Genomic DNA, 21,377 nt, shown 5'->3' with positions numbered 1-21,377 from the left:
TGGTTTAATGATGATACCCGCACGTTGAAGCAGGTGTGTTGCTTGGCACGACAGCCTGGTAGATTATAAACGCGCCCTCTCCACATCCAAATCTGCTTATTACTCTAAAATCATTAATCTTAACAAAAATAATCCCAGGTTCCTTTTTGACACAGTATCTAAACTTACCCAGAATCACTCCCTGCAATCTAGCCCTCTTACTGGAAATGACTGTTGAATTTTTCTCGTGAAAAATAAACTTAATTAATGGTGATATTAAAATTAGTCTATCAAATCAGCCTGCCTGAACGCTTTCCATCAATGTACCTAAGATTAATCAGGATGTGCTCCCTTTAACTCAATTTAACTCTATCTCTCTAAATATACAAATTGGTGCACTGTGCTAAACCAACCTCTTGCCTGCTTGACCCCCTGCCTGATAAACTTTACACAGAGCTTTTCTCAGTGCTTGGCCCAAAAATGCTTAACCTTCGAAATATGTCACTTAAATCTGGTGTTTTACCCTCCGCTTTTAAAACAGCCGTGAACAGGCCTTTACTTAAAAAACTGAACCTTGACCCTGAAGCCTTAAATAATTATAGGCTGATCTCTAATAACAAATGTAGCAGCTTATCCCATATATCCTCTAACAGTCAGTTTGAATTTCAGTCAGGCTTCAGGTGTTTTCACTCTACTGAAACCACACTTACTACAGTAACTAATGATCTTTTATTAGCCATGGACACTGGTGCTACTTCTATTCTTATTCTGCTTGATCTGAGTGCAGCATTTGATGCGGTCGATCATACTATATTTTTAGTTCACCTGGAAAATCAAATTGGCATTCGTGGCCTGTCACTCTCTTGGTTTAAATCTTATCTCTCTCTGTGAGAAAGCAGTGTGTCCACCATAATAATGTGACCTCTGAGTACCATGAACTTGGCCCTTTTCTGTTCTTGATTTACACGCTTCCTTTGGGTAACATTATTCATAGTTACAACATTAACTTCCATTGTTATGCTGATGATACTCAGATTTTCTTACCTATCAAGCACAATGACCCCTCTGAATTGGCTAACCTTGAGATGTGTCTTTATGCTATTACGGGTTGGATGTCTTCGAATTTCCCGATGCTTCATGCAGGCAAGACTGAAATGCTGGTCAATGCTGGCTCCCTTATGCATACGCATCTTTTAAGTGATCTTACCCTAAATTTTGACAACTGCATCATCTCTCAAAACTCTACAGCTAAAACCTTGGTGATTTTGGTGGATTTTTGACTCTAGTCTCTCGCTAGTCACTCATATCAAAAACACAACCAAAACTGCCTTTTATCACCTCTGTAATATCACTGCATTTAGGCCCTTTCTAAGTATGGCTGATGCAGAAACCATTGTTCATGCATTTGTCACGTCTCACCTCGATTACTGCAATGTTCTGTACTTTGGAATGCCTGCCTCTATTACCAAAAGTTTTAAGCTGGTCCAGAATGCTGCTGCCAAAATCCTGACCAGAACAAGGAAGTTTGACTACATTACACCTGTCCTGGCTCCCCTTCATTGGCTCCCAATTCATGCAAGGGCAGATTTTAAGGTCCTCTTATTGGGGGCCAAGCAGCAAAGCTGAGCAGGCCCCCATCATTTTTCTACCTTTTCTCCATCATTGGGGGCCAAGCAGCTGTGTATTTCTACCTGTTATCCATCATCTTTTTGGGGGCCAAGCAGCGAAGCTGCATAGGCATCCATTGTGTTTCTACCTTTTCTCCATCTTTTTCTTTTTCTTTTTCTTTTTGGGGCCAAGCAGCAAACCTCGTAGGCACCCATTGTGTTTCTACCTTTTCTCCATCATCATCTTCTTCTTCTGGCTAAGGTGTCTATGGTAGCTCCTAGAACCATGTGCTAAAAAGTTGTGAAATTTGGCACACTGATTGAGGACAGTCCCCTTATTCTCCTCACTAAATTTCGTGTCTGCAGCTTGAGCACTCTAGCGCCACCAACGGGTCAAAGTTGAAGTAGATTTATGCACATTTTGAACTGTATGTCCGATTTTCACAAATGAGGCAACATTGGATTCCATGGGTCAAGGCAAGTTCAACGCGCACTCATGCAGTCATTATCTGCCATATTGGATTTTCCGCCATATCGGATTTTATCAAAAAGTGATTTTTCGCAACTCTTCAGACAAACTTTGTCCAATCTTCACCAAATTTGGCACAGTTGATGTTCAGACCAAGCCTCACAAAAGTTACCCAGTGGATTTTTGCTTTTCAAAAGCGTTCGTCCGTCACAGCCAATCAAAATCGGTGGCAAAGTCGCCAAACAGAAAGTGAGCTCACATTTCAACAACGCTTTGACATATCAACACCAAACTTGGTGCACTGACTCAAGACTCTGTTTAAAGGGAATACAGAGAAAAATGCCCCATTTTACCACTTGGGGGCACTATACTAAAAAAAAAAATGTTTTTGTTCATTACTCTTCATATCTTTGGTTTAAAATCATGCTTGTCATTTGACGTCATGCTTTTTCTGATTCTGAGGCCTGGGCATGTTGCCATTTCCTGTTGTGCAATCATATTCGACGGCAAAGTCGCCAAACACTAAGTACGACGATTTCCTAGAACTGTATGGTGAAAAGTTGTGAAATTTGGCACCCTGATTCTATCCAGGAAGTTTCATATCTGCCCATCAAGCACCCAACGGGTCAGAGTTGGAGGCACATTCACACATGACTCTTTTGATGGATATGAGGAAAATTAAAAAATAAGGTGATCCTGGATTATTTGCGTCGAGCCGAGGTCATCACAATCAGTGATGTTAATTTCTGCCACATTGGATTTTCTACCATTTTGGATTTCGTAAAAAAGTGTGTTTTTGTTCACCACTCCTCAGACAAACATTCACCAAATTTGTAACGGATGATCTTCAGACTAAGCCTCACAAAAGTTATCAGATGGATTTTTGATTTTCCAAAACATTCGACCATAACAGCCAGTTGAATTCAGCAGTGAAGCCGCCAAACAGGAAGTGAGCCCATATCTCAGTGATGCTTTGATGTATCTACACTAAACTTCGCAGCCTGACTCAAGACCCCACCTAAGGGGAGTCCAGTAAGAATGTCTGCACCTCAAGCGGTCTAGTGCCACCAACAGGTCAAATTTAGAGGTGCATTTACACAAGCAACTTTTGAACCGCGTGCTCAATTTTCAAAAATGGGGTACCGTTGGATTCCATGGATCAAACTGAGTTTAATGCACCCAGTCAGATCAATTTGCGCCGTATTGGATTTTCCACCATACTGGATTTTTTGTAACAGTGTCAAAAGTTTTCACAGGCCACAAATTTTGTCCAATCTTCCCAAAAATTTGTACAGATGATCTTCTAACCAAGCCTCAAAAAAGTTTTTGTTTGCTTTTCAATTTAGGAAAGTGTTTGTCCGTCACAGCCAATCGAAATCGGCGGCGAAGTCGCCAAAGGGAAGTGAGCTCATGTTTCAGCAATGCTTTGATGTATTGACACCAAACTTGGTGGACTGACTCAGGACTCCACCCAAACGGAGTCCAAAACAAATTGCTCCATTTTACTACTTGGGGGCACTATAATAAGAAAAAACATGTTTTTGCTCATTACTCCTTCTATCTTTGGTCTAAAATCATGATTGTTATTTCAAGTCATGCCTTTTTTGATACTGAGGTCTGGACACGTTACCATTTCCTGTTCTGCATTCGTACTCGACAGCAAAGTCACCAAACAGGAAGTATAGCCATAACTCAGTGACGGTTTGATGTCTCAAAACCAGACTTGGTACATGGACTCATGACCCCCTTCTAAGGCAGCACAAAAAAGTTTGCGGCATTCGACCATGGGGGGGGGGCTGCAATAAGCAAAAATGCATTTTGGCCAATAACTGTTGATATGTTTGCCTTAAGTAACTGATTCACATGTCTGGTGATACTGTGGGAGGTACCAAGGCTGAGACATAGCAACTTGTCATGTCAGTCTAATAATTGTCGCAGCCATATTGCATTTTATAGATAAGTTTAAACATTTTTCACAGGACACAAAGTTTGTCCAGTCTTCTCCAAAATTGGCAGAGATGATCTTCAGAGCAAGCCTAACAAAAGTTATTCATTGGCTTTTCAATTGACGAAAGCATTAACCCATTACAGCTGATCAAAATCAGCGGCGAAGCCGCCAACCATGAAGTACGGGCATATCTCATTAATGCTTTTATGCACTAGCACCAAACTTGGTATGTCGACTCAGGTCTCTGTGCTGAGGATGTGCAAAACATTTTCTGTCATTTGACCTCTGGGGGGCGCTGTAATAAGCAAAAATATATTTTCCCCTTAAGTGCTTATGTGTGTCTCTTATAGCAAAAGTGATTCTTATGTTGGATCAGTTGTCATAAAACTTGCTGGTAGTGCTTAAAGCCATGCTTTTTACATGATCAGATCAAGCTGCCATGTTGACTGTGCCCTGCTGGGCTGCTTGGCCCCCATATGGCTACTTGCAGCTATATTTTTGATTTGACTTTGTTATGGACACATAAAGCCCTTTGAAACTATAAATAGTGATATTGGGCTCGAAATAAACTTGTATAAGTAGTAGTAGTAGTATTTAACATGTTTACATGTTCAGATGGTAAGAATGCATGAAAAATGCTGTGTTCTCGTGTTCTTGGTTTTGCTCAATGATATGCTTCACTAATGCGGCAATTTGAATATGGCTCCGCTGAACTCTGTTGTCTCATCCATTTTTGCCAGGTTGTTTTTAATTATTTTAATTATTGCTGAATATGAAAAAATTCCCTTGGCTGCATGTTCTACTGAAGTCTTAGGTTACTAGGCAGCTGTTACTAGGCAGCTGAATGCTTGTCTTGTTCAAACAAGGAACAAGGTTTCACACCAGAACACCTTACAGCCGTGATGGTGCTGATAATGCTATGATGTAATACTATTGCTTTTATGTCATTATTTACTGTCTTTCACCTAAGTGTCCATCCATTTTTAACATAAGTTTTAGTGTGACAGCCCATGGATGAGAGTGTGTTTAAGAGAGGTAATAAAACTACAATGAATATACATGTGTTTTGACAATTGATTGTGTTTTTCAGGGTCCTCCTGTGGTTCTGCTTCTTCATGAACTCTCAGACAATGAATGTAACTGGAGCATCCTGCCCCTGTTGCCTTAGTGAGTGCCCTGGAAGACATCCTCTCACAGACCGACAGATACACACACAATAGGCTCTGATCCAGATGGCCCAGTTTTTACTGCATGAGGCTAGTTTTATCTTTTACATAAAAATATTACAAGTTTAGGTCAGCTAATATATCCTATACCAGATCTGAATGTTTATTTTTATAAATTTTAGTGATGCTTCAGTGATTTTTATTCTTCTGATACTGGATGAATTAGAATCTGAAGCAAGACTTGTCAAGCTCCTGAATATACCTATGTTTTTTCAGCTTGTCGTCCTCATTCGGTAGAAACTCCTCCTGGATTGTATTCCTCGAAGAAGAGACCAATGTGAATGTGGCCAAACTTCTTCAGGCTCTTCAAAAGTATGATCGGAAGAAAGTGAGTGAGATGACTCCTCAATCAAACTCATGTATCATTAATGTGGTGAAGTTTGCCAGTTTTTTTTTTAGTTTAGTTTAGTTTTGTTTTGTTTTTTGGTAGCCATCTAAATGTTCCAGTCAATGCCTGATTCATACATGGTGAGGGATGCAAAAACTTCCGTAGTGATTAAAGTTTCTTGGCCCTCTCTGACTGGGGAGGTGGATCAGTACTCTGAAATGAGGTCATTCATTGCCGGTGCTTACAAGGCAGGCAGAGATGTCCTATCCTTCTCTCTGCTCTCACACTTGGACTGCCTCTCCATGGGGTCCCTTATGCACTAATGATTTCTTATTACCTACAGCACAGATGTGAGAGAAACTCTGCAGTGATTTTGATTTTGGCTTTGGGAAGGCATCGCTGTGCGTTTTTGCATAACTAATTTGGAATAAACAGATGACTCAAACTGGGCTCAATGCAGCTGTCCATGGTTTTAAATTACACAGCAAATTTTAAGAATTGTTCTTATGTTTGTTTAACGTCTGTGCAAACTGCAACTATCTGTGTTAATTATATGAAGGCAATAACTCCAGGGCGGGAGAAGTTTAGGACCGTCTGAGGCATTGATTTACAGGCCAGTGTTAATCTGACTATGTGCAGCACTGCAGGGATATGAGACGCTGTAAATCAATAAGTACTTTACAGTTTGTGGTTTTGTGGGGGGGGCGGGGGGGGGGGGGTTTCTTGGTAATTGCACAGTTTTTCAAACACCCACCCAAACCAGTCATCCAAACAGAAAGCTACTAAAATTTTAGATTATTAGAAATGCATATGATTTGTTTGGCATCAGGATTACTGTTATTCAGATTCTTAGTAGCTGTTAGCTCCTATAAAATTTGTATTGGCTTATTGATGTCTGCAAAACATGGTTACACAACCTCTCTGAGGAATGACAGTAAATCAGAGATCTAAGTGTTGTGTTGTTTTTCCATGTTTTGACTGCTGCTGTGTTTGAAGTTGTGACAAATGTGACTGGAATTCTCTTTTCCAACAGGACTGTTAGAGGAGATCTTTTTAGAGAAATGTCTCGTGTATTATTCCTGACTGTGTCTGGCAGTCAGGACACATATGGTACATCTGCTTATATGAATACTCTGGATGCCGTCTGTTATATGCAAATGAATAAAGCAAACAAGCACATGCTGCTCGTGTAGGATAGCAAACTGGTGACAAAAATATACTGAGAGCCTAACATCGTAGTAAAATGACTCAGAATTGCGACAGTGTACAAATCGTTTGTTATTGCTAACATGCTTATATCTGCCTTGTGCATGCCTATAACATTTTCATATCATGCTTGTATATATGTTAAAAAATACCTTCAAAAACATCAAGGCTATAGTAGAACTCTTCCCCCAAAGTCTTTATTTCTCTCTCTCTTACTTTATCAAGTTCAAAATATTGTGCGTGTTTGGTAGAAACTTCATTTATCATTTATACTGATAATTTAGATCAGACCTGTGCCAAACCTTGCAGAGTGTGTCTCCTTCATCCCTTTGTAGTGGCTGAAAGGAAGACTGATATGGCCTTGAAATAGTGAGCGGTTTGCTTGATGATACTTACGCTCTGTCTGCAGGAGTGGTTTCTCGGTAAGCCACTGCACGATGAGGAGTCTACTATTATTCACCATTATGCCTTTGCCGAGAACCCGACAGAGTTTAAGTACCCTGACTTCACCGCAGGCTGGGCTATGAGCATCCCTCTCATCAACAGGTCACATTTGAACCCCAAAACATGACTGTGTTTTCCTTTTTCACTTATAGTTTGCCAAACACAAAGTAAACTGTCCCTGCATAAGAGCTCTAAAAATATTCAGACATCTGAGGTCATCTCCTCCCTTCTAAAGTCTCATGCTACCCCTGATTTTATGGAGTCTCTGTTTTATTAACACTGAGGGTAAAACTTCTGTCTTCCAAAGAGCTACAAGAACTGCCCCAGACCCCTAGACTCAGTGGTCCAATCAGACCCCTAGACTCAGTGGTCCAATCAGACCCCTAGACTCACTGGTCCAATCAGGCCCCTAGACTCAATGGTCCAATCAGACCTCTAGAAGGAGTGATCCGATCAGACCCCTGTACTCACTGTCCAATCAGATTCTTGGACTCACTGGTCCAATCAGACCTCTAGATAATTAAGAGCTGTACATTTCCTAGTAGTTGTCATTACACTGAGTTAATACAATGTAGTTGGTGATGTCAAGCTTGTGAAAATCAGGTTACAAGGTTTAGAAAAAAAAAATAACTCTGAATGTTTAACTGTTGTTAAAACCTACAACAATTTGAAAGTTGCTCTGAAGTCAGTTTTGTTTGTTTTTATTTTGTTGGCTTGATTTTTCAGGCTTGCAAATAAAGTAAAAGAGGAGCCATTAAAATCTGACTTCACCATTGATCTAAAACATGAGGTGAGTAAACAATGTAGCAGTGCAGACACTTCAGACAAAAACGCTATAGATTACACTGGGTTTTTGTGGTAAAACTTAGACTTATTGTTTCAGTGCTGGGCTCTGAAACACACTGTCCTGTAATTTAATTACCCTCTCAGAGCTTATCTGTAAATCACGCAATACAACACTGTTAATGCACATTTAATGCAGCTGAAAATGCATCAGTGGTAAACAAAGCTAAAATATAGTTCTATATTATTATTTATTTTTTTATTTTGTTGTTCTCTTGTTATGCATTAATCTCTAATTCTTCAGCACACATATTTCAAACATTTTAAGATGTTCTTATGTCACTGTATGTCTGAGGGTTTGACTGAAACATAAACAGTTTTGGTCTTGTGCTCTTTAAAGATATAGAACTAAAGAAACAGCGTTATTTTGTTTAATGCTAATTTGAGTCCCCTCACATTGCAAGCTGAGAGACACTTTGTTCCTGTAGCTTCTCTCTCTATCTGTCAAGCAACAAAAACCCCTCCCTTCCTCATGTGTATTCAGCCACCACTCAGGGAAAAAATAGCATTCACACATTTGCTCCGTCTTGGCTATTCTAACTCTTTGGCCCCACTCTCTGCCTCACAGATTACATATTATAGACTTCTACCGTACACATCACACATACATATACACGTAGACTTACAGTGCTGCAGAATCACTCTGTTTTCCCAGTTTTTAATCTGCTTGTTGACATCAGATCATATTCAGAAAACAGAAAAAAAAGACTTTAATGTTGTGATATTTTTTAAAGGTAATACCATTTGGCATGGAGAAAGAGAGAGAAAACAGAGAAAATAACAGAGAGAGGAGAATTCATTTTGAGAGTAAATTTGTGCTTTCTTAAGCATTTCTCACACTTAGCAGTCTTGTCATGTGATTTCTATAATGAAATCAACTTGAGAAATGAACAAGTGTGTAAAGTGTTGACAGTCTTGTCATGTAATTTCTATAATGGAATCAGCTTGAGAAATGAACAAGTGTGGACAGAGTGCTGTGAAATGTACCCCATGATAAGAGCACCACTCTAGCCCTAACTTTGTTTATAGTGTTTCATGCAAGCTGGTGAGAGATTGTGTGAACTGAATGTTGTTGTGATGTATGAATGACAGCTGTGTGTTGTTTTTAGGTGGCCTTGTATATTTGGGAGGATGGAAAAGGGCCACGGTTAACTGCTGTCCCAGAGCTGTGCACAGAGCTGCAGAACTCTCCTCAAGCCCAGAACTGTGCCACCACTCTGAGCTCCCACTCACCGCTGTGTGTATGTAACCTCAGCACGGCACTGATCAGGCGGAACATTTTCACTGACACACAATCATAACTGTTTATTTAAAAAAAGAAAAGAAAAGAAATCCTAGCACATGCCTGATGAAAAGCCACCTTCTTTAATATACGTTAACCAGTCTCTTTAACACACATATCAGTAAACCAGTCTCTGTACTTTGAATAAAAAGACTGGGGGAGAGTGATATAGATATGGATGTAAGTGAAATCACGCCTTCCTAGCATGACATTACAGGTAATACGAGAGGACAGGATAACACTGTATACTTAAGCAGAAGATGTGTATGACCGAAATATTTAGATATGCTGTAAATTCTAATGTTGATGCAGTGACAGTCAATGAAGATACATTATGAAGATAATGAAGGTACATTCAAATCCAGGGAAATTATTTAATCAGCATAGAATCAAATGGCTGAACAATTGGGATGCAACTTAGTTTTCCATTCATGGCCTCTTTATGCCTAAAAATATGTGCATCATAACAGCCTCATGGTAGCACAAAATGACTTTCACTGTCACCCTCTCTGTGTTTACGGTTCTGCAGCCCCATTTCTTTTCTCAACTCTTACCCAAGGTTGTGCTGAACATTCAACAACTGCCTGTAGTCTCAATTTAGACCATGGTCATCCACATCTGCTGGTTATCCTCGGACCTGGTTTATCCACATTATATTCCCTAATATGAGCACGAAAGCTCTCATGAAACTGAGTTACTGGAATAATGATAATACAATTGCAGAAAATACCAAAAGAAACACTAATTTCAAATGGTTTTTAAATCTAGTACCCTTAGTACCCCCTTTTTTATTTTATTTATTTATTTATTTATTTATTTGGTCATTGGTCTGTTTTCATTTAGGTGTGTACCTGTTTTCATTGGTCTATTTTCATAGAGATGTGTACCTGTTTTCATTGGGATGTAAACCTAGAGAAGTGTGAGGATGTTACTAAAGTGTCTTTGCTCTATCCATCCCCCAACACTTCTCTACTATAATCCTTGTCATTCAACTTAGTAAAATAAAGAGAAATAGTACTGCAGTCCTGAGGCTGAAAACGCTATAGTAGTACTACTGACAATTAAACAGTGTCAAGACGTTCACCTACTTTTCACCGACTCTGTTTTATGATCAGAAAAGCGTTATATGAAAGTGTTGTTCACACAGTAATAAACATAAGTTACCAGACTTGTGGAGAACACCATGGTAGGTGGAGCTGAATTCTGTGATAGATGTGAAGTTTTCTCTAGGTAGACTGACTTTACAGTCTACGCAGGCAAGGTCCCTCAGTGCAGTTTGCAGATATTAGACTATGAAGGCATTTGAAAAGCACCCCACTCTGTACATCAGTGGTGCACTTTTTATCTTCCACATGACTGCTACACTGCAATTGGTTATTTTTTTTTACTCTTAAGAGAGTTTTTTGTTTGTTTGTTTGTTTTTAACTCTAAATCACTTATATCTGTATTGGTTATTTTTTACTCTAAAGAGAGTATTTTTTTTTACTCTAAATCAGTTATATCTACATTATGTTGTTTTTTTTTGTTTTGTTTTTTTTTACTCTAAATGAGTTATATCTATATTGGTTGTTTTTTGTCTCTAACTTAGTTATATCTATGTAGGTTATTTTTTATTCTAAAAGGAGTGTCTTTTTTCACTCTAACTCAGTTATATCTATATTGTTTTGGGTTTTTTTTTTTACTCTAAAGAGTATTTATATATATTTCTTTACTCTAAGTTATATCTGTTACATCTATCTATTTTCTTTACTATTTATTTATTTATTTATTTTACTCTTAAATTAGTTATATTAGTTATTTTTTACTCTGAAGTTATTAATAGCTCAGTTGAAGATGTAGTCATACTGACCATGCAGTGGTAGGCTCTACAGACATGTGCTTCAGCTCAAAATATGTATAGTATACAGCAGTGTTTCGGCATGGCATTTCCATTTACAGTAAAGAAACCCAGGGGTGTTACCGTCGGATTAAATAATTTAGGCATGTTCACCCAGGTTTAATCCAGTGTCTAAGACCAGATGACTGGAGTGAGACTGAACATTGAATGCTGGTAAACTCTCCTGTGTCTAGATTGGGCCAGATCTTGCCTTTAAACAGGAATACTCTTCCATGTCAGGTTTATCTTATAAAAATGATTTTCACTGTATTTTCTCATCTGACACTGAATCACCAGAATGGTTCCTTCAGTTATTTCATATGGCACAAGTGACTGGCTGATGATGTAGTCAATAATGTGTAAAACAGGTAGACTATGTCTGTGGTCTGTATCTGACTGACTACACGGTGATCCCCGGGTATTGAGGCTTACTTTCCATGTCCCTTGCTAAATAAGTCAAGGTTTCTTGTGATAACTCAATAAGAAGGAACACAGTTAAAGTCAGAAAGCTGGAGACTTTATTATAAAGAAACCCTCATTATTCTCTGGTTTCACTTTTATTTGAGAGAGATAGGTGGCTCACATTAAAACGGACAATATTCATTAGTGGTTTCTGTGACAGCTTGAGGCCATTCTCAGGCACAGGCACTGAGAACCACAGGAGAGTCTGACAAAAAGAGCTTGGTGTAGAAATCTGACATCTGTGTTCAGAATATTCAGACAATTGCCATTTATGATCAGTAGGAACAAATCAGCTCAAAATCTGTCCTGGAAAGTTCTGATATTCCTAAACTGACAAAACAACTCAGGAAAGAAGCAGTTGGTCTTCCACACACTCTCCCTCCTTTTCTACCAGACTGTAGGAAAGTTTTAGAAGAGACTGAGAGAATTCAGAAGTTAAAATTGAATTGGATCCCGTGTCTTCTCTTCATTGTGTCCCAAGTAGTCACACTAGTGCTGTCTGCTACAGCAGTTCTTTAATGTCTTGACATTTTGTGCAAGGAGAAATAGTGGAAGTATTGGATTACTGGAAAATCACACAATCAAACTGTCTCTCTGGTGCCTAATGTAATCATACCGCCATAAAACTGATGTTTAATAAAGTATGGAAACTCTTAGTAGTAAATAGTGACCCAGGCCAGCCTGCAGTAATGACTGGAGGATTTGCATAATGCATATCCAGTCTTGTATTTTATCCACTCCAGTGGTATCATAATGTCTATAGGAGTGTCTGATCCCCATGTGCTGTGTAACTGCAGAAGAACCCTCATGTGCCACAGACCAACCACCCCCCCCCCCCCACACACACACACACATTCTTTTTTTAAATGAAATATATTTTAATTCACAAATCATTTACTTTTATAGAGAGTATATTTATTGTATGATGATAAACTACTTGTTTACAATTGGTTTATTAGGGATTGTTCTTATGAAGTAGCCTTTTGCTGTGTATTCAGGTTGGACAGAACAAAGAACAACGGTGAAAAGAAGCTTTGCATTCTTGCTCTGTAGGTGAAACATTTCATAGCCTTGTGTGAGCATTAGTCATAAGAATGTGTGTGCTCAGTTAGACTTACCTCTAATGCTGCGGCATACCAAACCTGGACTACTCATCCCTTCCCTTTCAGGGCAAGCCTGTCAACAGGGATGATATATTTGTTGCTGTGAAAACATGTAAGAAGTTCCACTCTGAGAGAGGTGAGTTATATCTTCTTTGAGTGTCGTGTTTTCCTCAACATGCTCTGATGAGCACAGCTTTGGTGCTGGTCTGTTAAACAGAGGTATTTGTTTAATAACATTGTTGTGAATTTAAGTTCTATGAAGTTACATTCCCGAGGGTAGGATTTGCCAGCCAACAGGCATCAGTAATAGTGTCATTGATCCGGTGAGACAGTTTGTGTGGAAGCTGATGGCCCACTAGTGTCTCTCCACAGTAAATGCAAAGATGATGGGACTTTCAGAATGCCGACTGTAACAGAAGAATGAAAGGCCCTGCACAGGGCCAGGGGTCTGGTTGGTTTATAGGCCAGAGCCTTCAGTAAAACGGTCTCGTGTAGGCAGGCGTCATAGAATGTTCACTTTCTGCGATCTAAGTAACTAAGTAACCACTGAAATGACACTACTTGCCTATGACATGGCAGCTTTGTTTGTCAAAGGAGGATAACAAGATTCTCCTTTCCCAGAAATAATAGACTGGGGATGAATGCAACATGACATCTACATGAAGTGAACCCCTAACATGCTGTTCTGACTCTGCCCACGGCCCTCAGGACTGTTTCCTGTAGCTGAGACATACAAATGATCTCACAACAGAGCACAATGTCCAACACAAAGTTCAGTTACTTTTAATTTTACAGTTTCATGTCCTGCATGATGTTCATATTCTGTGTAGACAACATCCCTAAATGTATCAATAATTAAATGGGACAGAGCAGAAAGCCCTCTCCAATGGCCACACCTTTTGAATGTGACTGATACGAGTCAGGCTTGGATGTCCTGTAGGACCTGATACTCCAGTTCTAGTGCTGTGTTACAATAGACATGAATCTTATTAGCACAGTGCTGGCCTTCATTGTCACCATGGGCTTTTGTGAGAGTAAAAATAGTATTTCTAACGCTGTTGAATGTGGATTTTAAGCCTTCCTTTTCTGAGCCCAGTCTAAGTGTTCAGTGCCTTACAGGTCATTGTAGTGTGTGGTACCAACTGGTAACAATGTATCTCTGTCGTGCCGCATTTCCACCTGAGTGTATTATCACAGCAAATCTAGATCAGAAACGGTAGATATTAACTCAACAACTCTTTTTTGCCCCGTTTTACAGGAAAGGTTCCATTAGACATTTCTATAGAATTTCTATGGGTCCTCAATGCTTTGACCTGACTATGATAGCAGAAATATAAGATGCTAACATTAGCATCCCTAGTTTGAAATAAGAGACTATTATCTAGCCTTCCACTAAAGAATCATGCTGCTAGCAATTTTTCTGCCAGCATTTTTACTGCCAGTTAAAATGAAAAGTAACACTATAGGAAATGAATAAATGAATGAATATCTTAAGTCGCTTATCCTAATTAGGGTCACTGGGGATGCTGGAGCCTATCCCAGCATTCATTGAGCGAAAGGCGGGGAAACACCCTGGACAGCTCACGAGTCCGAGGCTCCCAGAGGAAACCCACGCAGACATGGGGAGACCATGCAAACTCCACACAGAAGGGATCCTGCTGTGGGCGGACAGTGCTGTCCACTGTGCCGCTGTCCCCCCACTATAAGATATGATCTGTTTAAAATCATTATGTAGTAATTCCATTGAACTTTAAAATGTTAATGATGTAAAGACTAGAACCCTAAATGGGGGGCTTGTGGAATGGGAAGAGAGAACCAGTCTATAGAGCTCTTTAAGACAAGAGCATGATGCCAAAAAGATGAAAGCTTGGAGAATTGTTCCTTTTAGGTCAGGTATGTAGTCCTTGCAGGTTCGGGGGGTTCAGCAGTCCTCATACAGGTCTATATTTCAGATGGAGAACATTCGGAAGGCTGCCCGTGTAGGCAGAACTCCAGTCGCTATGGCGTTTGCATCAGGGCAACTGCTAAGTACCAGATGTCAATTCACAGTTAATGAGACAGATAAAGCACTGCTGCTCTGACTCAGGGAACCATTTTCCAATCCTTCTACGCTTGGATAGAACTGACATACTTCTCATGTCTGATCTCACTGATCATCATAATTATTGTCACAAATCACTTAAAATAGTTTAAATGCATTAAGGGGAAGAGAAGATGAATTCTCAAAATATACTGCTGTAGAAATGCAGTTTCTCCAGACTGACATTATGGCATTTTTATTGAGGTGTATAGTTCCTTTTTGTGTTTTTTTTTTTTTCTTTTTCTTTAGAACTGTAGCGACTATTCTTTTCATTTCCATTTGCCACTTACGGAGCAGGTTACTTGTAACAAGCATGAGGCGAAAAACTTCTCAGAACAAAAATCTTCAAGCAAAAAAACTTTTACCAATTCAGTATTGACAATTACAAGTTACAGTTGTTTCATTAGAATTTCAGTCAGAAAACTGTCACTCCTAACCTTACCATCTTATTTCTGTTAATTCAATACTCACATCCAAGAACGTGAAATGGAATGTTCCATTACAATATCAGACAGGGGGTATCCTATGCATCTAAACTACTGATGCAGGGAGGGTAATTCGTTAACTGCAACTGCAATACAAGTAAATATCATTCCAAACATTTATATTAATGTTTAACTAATTATCAGATTCAAAGAAAGAGCAAACCTATACTCAACACCACCAGACTCTTGAAATGGCTCTTAAAAGAACTTTATGTTCAGTTGCAAGGGTGAAAGACATTAACGTGTACCATCTTACAGTTACTGTCATACATTAAAAGTCAGTCATAATGCAGATCTTCTGTGGATATATTATAGCACAATAACCCTTCAAAGATTCTCAGTAACCTTCACAATGTCAAAGAAATAGGTAATGTTAATCTTTTTCTGTTGTCAGAAAATCAGAAGCTCTTTATAAAAATGTGTGGAAGGGTGCACCAGTTCACTAGCTAAAAAAACAAAAGCATGCAAGAATGCTTTGAATACCTTCATAAGTGAAACTTCATTAGTGAATGTTTCTAAGGCAAAAGCGCAGGAGCTTTTAATTTGTGAGACTGAACACCAGTCATAACTAGTAGTTTTATAGTGAATTCTATATTTTTGTATATAAAGTTGAAGCTAAAAGTTTCATTCCATCATAAGGTAATGGAGTCTCCCCCCCCCCCCCTTTCCATAAGCTTTTTTTCCTTTAATTTCATTTCTGTAACAATGTGTTCGGTTCCAATCTTCAGCCAAGGGGTAGAAGGTGATAAAGATATATGTTTACAATGAGAGTTGAGTTTCTTTGAAGTTGCCCTGTCCTTGGTCCTCAGAGGGCTGAATCACTCACTAACAGTGTAACTTTGACAATCTATGTTCCTGCTTTAGTTCCTGTGGTGAAGCAGACATGGGAAAAACACGCCACACTGTTGGAATACTACAGCGACCATGCAGATCCCTCAATTCCTACCATTAACCTGGGTATACCTAACACAGACAGAGGTAAGACTGTTTTCACTTAGGTAACGGATACAGGACCCTCTCCTTACACTTTTAAACATTTAGCATTCGCTTCTGAATTTATCATGCCTTGTCTCTCATTCATACATCTCAAACCACAAAAGAAACACTGAAAAGGTCACGTGGTGTAGAATAAGGCCTCACCTTTTTATCTGAACATGATACACAATCAGGAACTGACATTTAAATAGTTAATTGTTTATAAGTAGCTAATAGCGTTTCTCAGTGATCCTGCCAAGAGCTGACCTCCTGTATGAATTGTTGTCTCAGCTCTTTTTCTCTCTGATTTGAGGTAACAGAGGTCTGTGGGTACGTGGTGTGCCTGTGTAGTTCCCCTGAATGTTTATTCATGTGTTTGGTTATTGGACATTGAGTCCATGTCAAGGAGTTCTGATCTGTGCATTTACCGAAACTCAATTTGGTGAATTTTTTTCTGATTTCCAAGGCAAATCATAATAACACCTTTGTTTTTGGTTACGTTGATGAGTTTAACTTTTCTTTTGTCTTAAGTTTTCTTTTGCCCGAGTGGAGAAATGCAGGTTGGGTCTGTGGTTCGAATTCCATTCTCACCAGGAACTAACCTCACGAGGTGATCTAGTTTCCCTCGCAATTAAACTTTATCAGCATTTGACCAAATGGTCTGGGGGCTGCTGTGCCAAAACATCGAGCCTGGTATCTGTTGGGTGTTACGGTGAGGGGTTTCTGTATTGATCCTGAACACAGGGAGGTCTGGGCCATAAAGAGAGAACTGGGATCAAAGGGGATGGAGATAGAGAGGCTGACTGAAAGTGATAGAAAGAGATAAGGAAGGGGGGAAAAGAGAAAGTTTATACAACTGCAACTTTAATTACAAAGGAACACTAAAGGTTAACAAATGTTGGGTGGACACTATGCAGCTTCAGAAGAAAAGGACAAGTGTTTAGTGTAATATGCCGTGTGGTATGGTGTGAAATTGAACATATATTAGATCCACGTGTTGATGTGTAGTGTAATTTCTCTGACAGGCCACTGTGGAAAAACATTTGCCATTCTTGAGAGGTACATGAGTGACGCCGTTCCAAAAACCAACTGGTTGCTAATTGTGGATGATGACACCCTGATCAGGTAAGCAGGAACAGTAATGACCACATCTCAAACGAAAAAGACAAATATACTTTCATAAAATAAATCACAGTTACAGTGATGCTGTATTCTGCACAGTAACTGCAGTAATTTGCTTTAATATTCACAGTAATATTGTCAAATTGTAATGTGCACTTATAAGACCCAACACAGTTGTAACAGTCAAATGTAGCAAAAAACAAAAAACCTAACATAATATTGCTCTTAAAATCTGGCAAAGTAGTTTTTCTTGGATGCTAATTTCAGCACTAACTTTAATCAATTCCAGCATATTACAAATCTGTAATGATAGTACAGAGGATGCACTATAAGGTTTTTCTTGTAGAGCATCATTCTTAGCAACAGCAACAACGAAGAAACAGCAGCTTCTCTTAGTGTCAGTGTGGGAGCTGTTAGGACAGGGAAGTGAGGGAGTCTTGCTTTTGGTTCTGACTTAAATGTCATTCCTGGTGAGTTTTAAAATTACACTGCTTCTTTCCTCAGCCTCCCTAGGCTAGGGGCTCTGCTGAGCTGTTACGACCCCACAGAGCCAGTGAGTTTGGGCGAGCGTTACGGCTATGGGTTAGGACAGGGCGGCTATAGCTATATCACAGGAGGAGGAGGGTGAGTATTTTGCTGTATGTGTTTGTGTGACTGAAAAAGGTCTGTTTGTTCTAGATCATGTGTCCGTAATGTACTAATGCACAGCTAAATGGATACAAATTGAATTTTAAAATGTGAAGAAATTATTACTAATCCTTTTATGTTTTAAAAATTACCCTGGCTTTCTACCGGTTTTCTAGCAGGGCTTAAATTTGGCAACTGGACAATTTAAAATATCAACAATGTCTTACACCCTAAGATTTTCCTTGGAACATTCTGTCAGTTTACAGATTGTTAAAATTCCTTTTTTTCTTTTCAAGTAAATGAAAGACCTGTGCATTATAACCAAACATGAAATTCCTTAGCAACAAGACCATGGTCATATTTTCCAAATGGTGGACTTTATTATTAGTCAAAGGCCCCAGTGTCATAAGCTGATGTGTGCCAGATCTGTACATGAAAAAATATTTAAGATAAAACCCAGTAATGCAGTAGCCACCTTAGGCCATATGTTTCACATGAATATTCGGAATGTCCTACTGCTGCAAGTGTCTTAAAATGACTAAAGTTTGCCCCTCTTTTTTGCAGTATGGTTTTCAGCAGAGAGGCTGTTGTTCAACTATTGGCCAGTGGTTGTAAATGCTACAGTGACGACGCTCCAGATGACATGGTTCTAGGGATGTGTCTTAATGCTCTTAGGCTTCCAGTAACACACAGCCCTCTTTTCCACCAGGTAACACACACACAACCTCTGAAAATCGTGCCACATGTGATCTCGGTTTTTTTTTGTATGACCGTGTATCAACACAGTCAGGCTGATGAGACGAGAAAGGGCAGATGCCTTTACTGCACAGTTCATCATTACATTATGGCTGTCACCATACCTCTCTCTCATCCAGCTCCATTCCAAGTTCAAATTTATTTGCATGGCACTTTTTACAATCAAAAATGGTCTTGAAGCAGCTTTACAGAGATCTGTGCCTAAACCCCCAGTAAGCAAGCCCATGGAGACAGTGGTAAGGAAAAACTCCCTAATGAAGTGAATAGGAGGAAAAAACCTTGGGAGGAACCAAGACTCAATAGGGGGGAGCCCATCATCCTCTGGCCAGCATATAGAATGAAATTGCTATCAGGGCAGATTCAACCATTGTTTGCATGATTTATTTTTACTGAATTTGAAGTGTCACAATGAGTTTAACCTCAGGTGCCAAATTTAAAGGAGAGCTTTGTTTGTTCTGTTCCCACCTGCACTACAGGCACGACCAGATGATTATTCTAGAGACTTCCTGGCCCATCAGATTCCCATCTCTTTCCACAAACATTGGAACATTGACCCTATAGCGATCTTTCACAAGTGGCTGTTGGATGACACCGATGGAACAAGCTCAGATGGACTACAAAAAAGGATTAGGGAGGAGTTATAGTGACTGTGTGTGCGTGCGTGCATGTATGTGTGTGTGTGTGCCTGCGTGCATGCGCACATGCGAGAGAAAGCGCGTGGGAGAGAGAGAGAGAAAGAGAGGCGTGTGCGATGGTAATACTGTTGGTATTTATCTTTGATTTTTGTAAAAAAAAAACAAAAAAAACTTGCAATATGTGAATCTGCACATTCTATTTTAGAATACAAAAAGGCTTTCCTTTATCAAGTTTTACTGAGAACAGCATGTTTCATTTGATATTTGTTGGAAAAGAATTGTCCATTCAATATGTGGGGCAGAATGCAATGTGTAAAAAAATGAGTTTGAAAGCACATGTCTGTATGAAGATTAACTCACAGGCGTGATTGCTTTAGTTTTGTATGCAGAGTGCAGAGCAAGTAGACATGAACTTTTGGAGAAGATCAAGTTTAATGAAAAGCACTGCATGCGTTTCAATAAAGACACTCCTGAGAGAAAAGTCACCTGTGAACAGACTACTGCACCTTGTTTCTGAAACCTGCTCTAAAGTTTGCACAGTGCTTTCAGCCCACCAAGATTCAGATTCTTTTTGGAAAATTTCTTTCACTTGTACGGTTACATGTACTATTTTTATTATAAAAGTGCCATTAATGACAAGCTCTCCAGTTGCCTTATTTTAGCAGTCACACTATGTGAAATGAAGAGCCTCTCTAATCTAACCTGACAGATTCTAGAAGGGCAGGCTGTTTGCTGAGTGTTTGTTGAATGTTTGAAAAATTAACCGTTTTCTTGATCAGTTTCATGAAGAAAATGATGCTTGTGAATTTGAGCTGCATCATCTGGTGTTTGCTTACAGATTAGGTTTTCATAAGTTATTTTCATACTACAATCAGCCTTTGGTTAGTATGAGCTGATGGTTTATAGTCTGCAATGAGCAGCATGGATTTGCTCTTGTCTAGAGAAGCTTGACATATTTAATCAGCCACAAAAGATTTCACAGCTGTCACATGGCATATTCATCACCACTGCCAAAAGGCTCTGCACTGTCAGACGAGACTCAAGTTAACCTATAGGACCATGTGCACCTGAGGTAGGTTTGAATTCAGGAGGAAGAAACGTTGTTAGTTCCTGTTGCCCCCCCCCTTCCCCCAATGTTACTCAGCTAAGCACCAAGACAGTTTAGCTAGACAATTTCTCAACAGTCATGTCAGTGTTGTAATGTGATTATATAACCACTGTCTATTGTGTTCACTGTGTCAGACAATGCTATTTAAAAGACTTGGTTGCATTATGTGTGCAAGACTGGGTTTTTGGAAATTACAATGCTTTCTCATTTAATGTGTTATTCTTCCACTAAATCATTTGCATTTAAAAAGAATATTTTCTTTGTCAGATAATTAAACTTATTTTATTGGTCATTTATTTCTGTGTGTTTTTTAACCAGTTTGAAATCTGAAGAGTGTGAGTAATCTCAGAGTGTGTGTAAGCTTATGTGAAATTTAGGCAGGTTGATTAGCACCTCGTTGGCTTGTTTCCAACATCACAACATTTAGCTGCTTGCTGCAAAGGAGGCCAATCAGATTCATTTATCTATTTATTTATGTGTTTACATATATAAATAACATTTACTTGTCCTCAGTAATTACATGTCCCCCTCCTTAATCTTATTCCTCTATAACAAAAAGTATCATTCATAATTTCTCATTGAGTGCTCAGTTAATGTTTAACAAAGCAAGGCAAGAGGTGAAAAGAACAAAATCAACTAAATATCGTATTTATCCAGATATGTTTATGAAAATATTTTGTGACAATGACATTGTTGGTATACCCCTTTGGTATCTCGCCTTTCCAGAATCATAGCATCATGTCTGAATGCCCTGGAACACTATTGGCTAGATTTACTGTGAAGTGAGAAGCAGGGGCAGACACCCTCCCCTGTGAG

At 39.2% G+C, this 21,377-nt stretch overlaps 1 protein-coding gene across 1 annotated transcript in view; it reads left to right on the top strand.

Annotated features, from left to right (window-relative positions):
* b3glcta (beta 3-glucosyltransferase a) overlaps positions 1-19,762 on the top strand; it is a 73,949-nt gene extending 54,187 nt beyond the window's left edge. Inside the window, 11 exon segments of the mRNA XM_030778621.1 lie at positions 5,094-5,170; positions 5,446-5,557; positions 7,173-7,309; positions 7,934-7,997; positions 9,160-9,291; positions 12,840-12,909; positions 16,203-16,316; positions 17,339-17,438; positions 17,940-18,059; positions 18,627-18,771; positions 19,295-19,762. Of these exon segments, the coding sequence (XP_030634481.1) occupies positions 5,094-5,170; positions 5,446-5,557; positions 7,173-7,309; positions 7,934-7,997; positions 9,160-9,291; positions 12,840-12,909; positions 16,203-16,316; positions 17,339-17,438; positions 17,940-18,059; positions 18,627-18,771; positions 19,295-19,462 (1,239 nt within the window). The 3' untranslated portion in view covers positions 19,463-19,762.
* Positions 19,763-21,377: the final 1,615 nt, after the last annotated feature.

The sequence above is a fragment of the Chanos chanos genome, chromosome 6 (assembly GCF_902362185.1).
Source record: "Chanos chanos chromosome 6, fChaCha1.1, whole genome shotgun sequence".
NCBI lineage: Eukaryota > Metazoa > Chordata > Actinopteri > Gonorynchiformes > Chanidae > Chanos > Chanos chanos.
The sequence above is the reverse complement of the archived record's forward strand: the minus strand, read 5'-3'. Positions and strand labels throughout refer to the sequence as shown.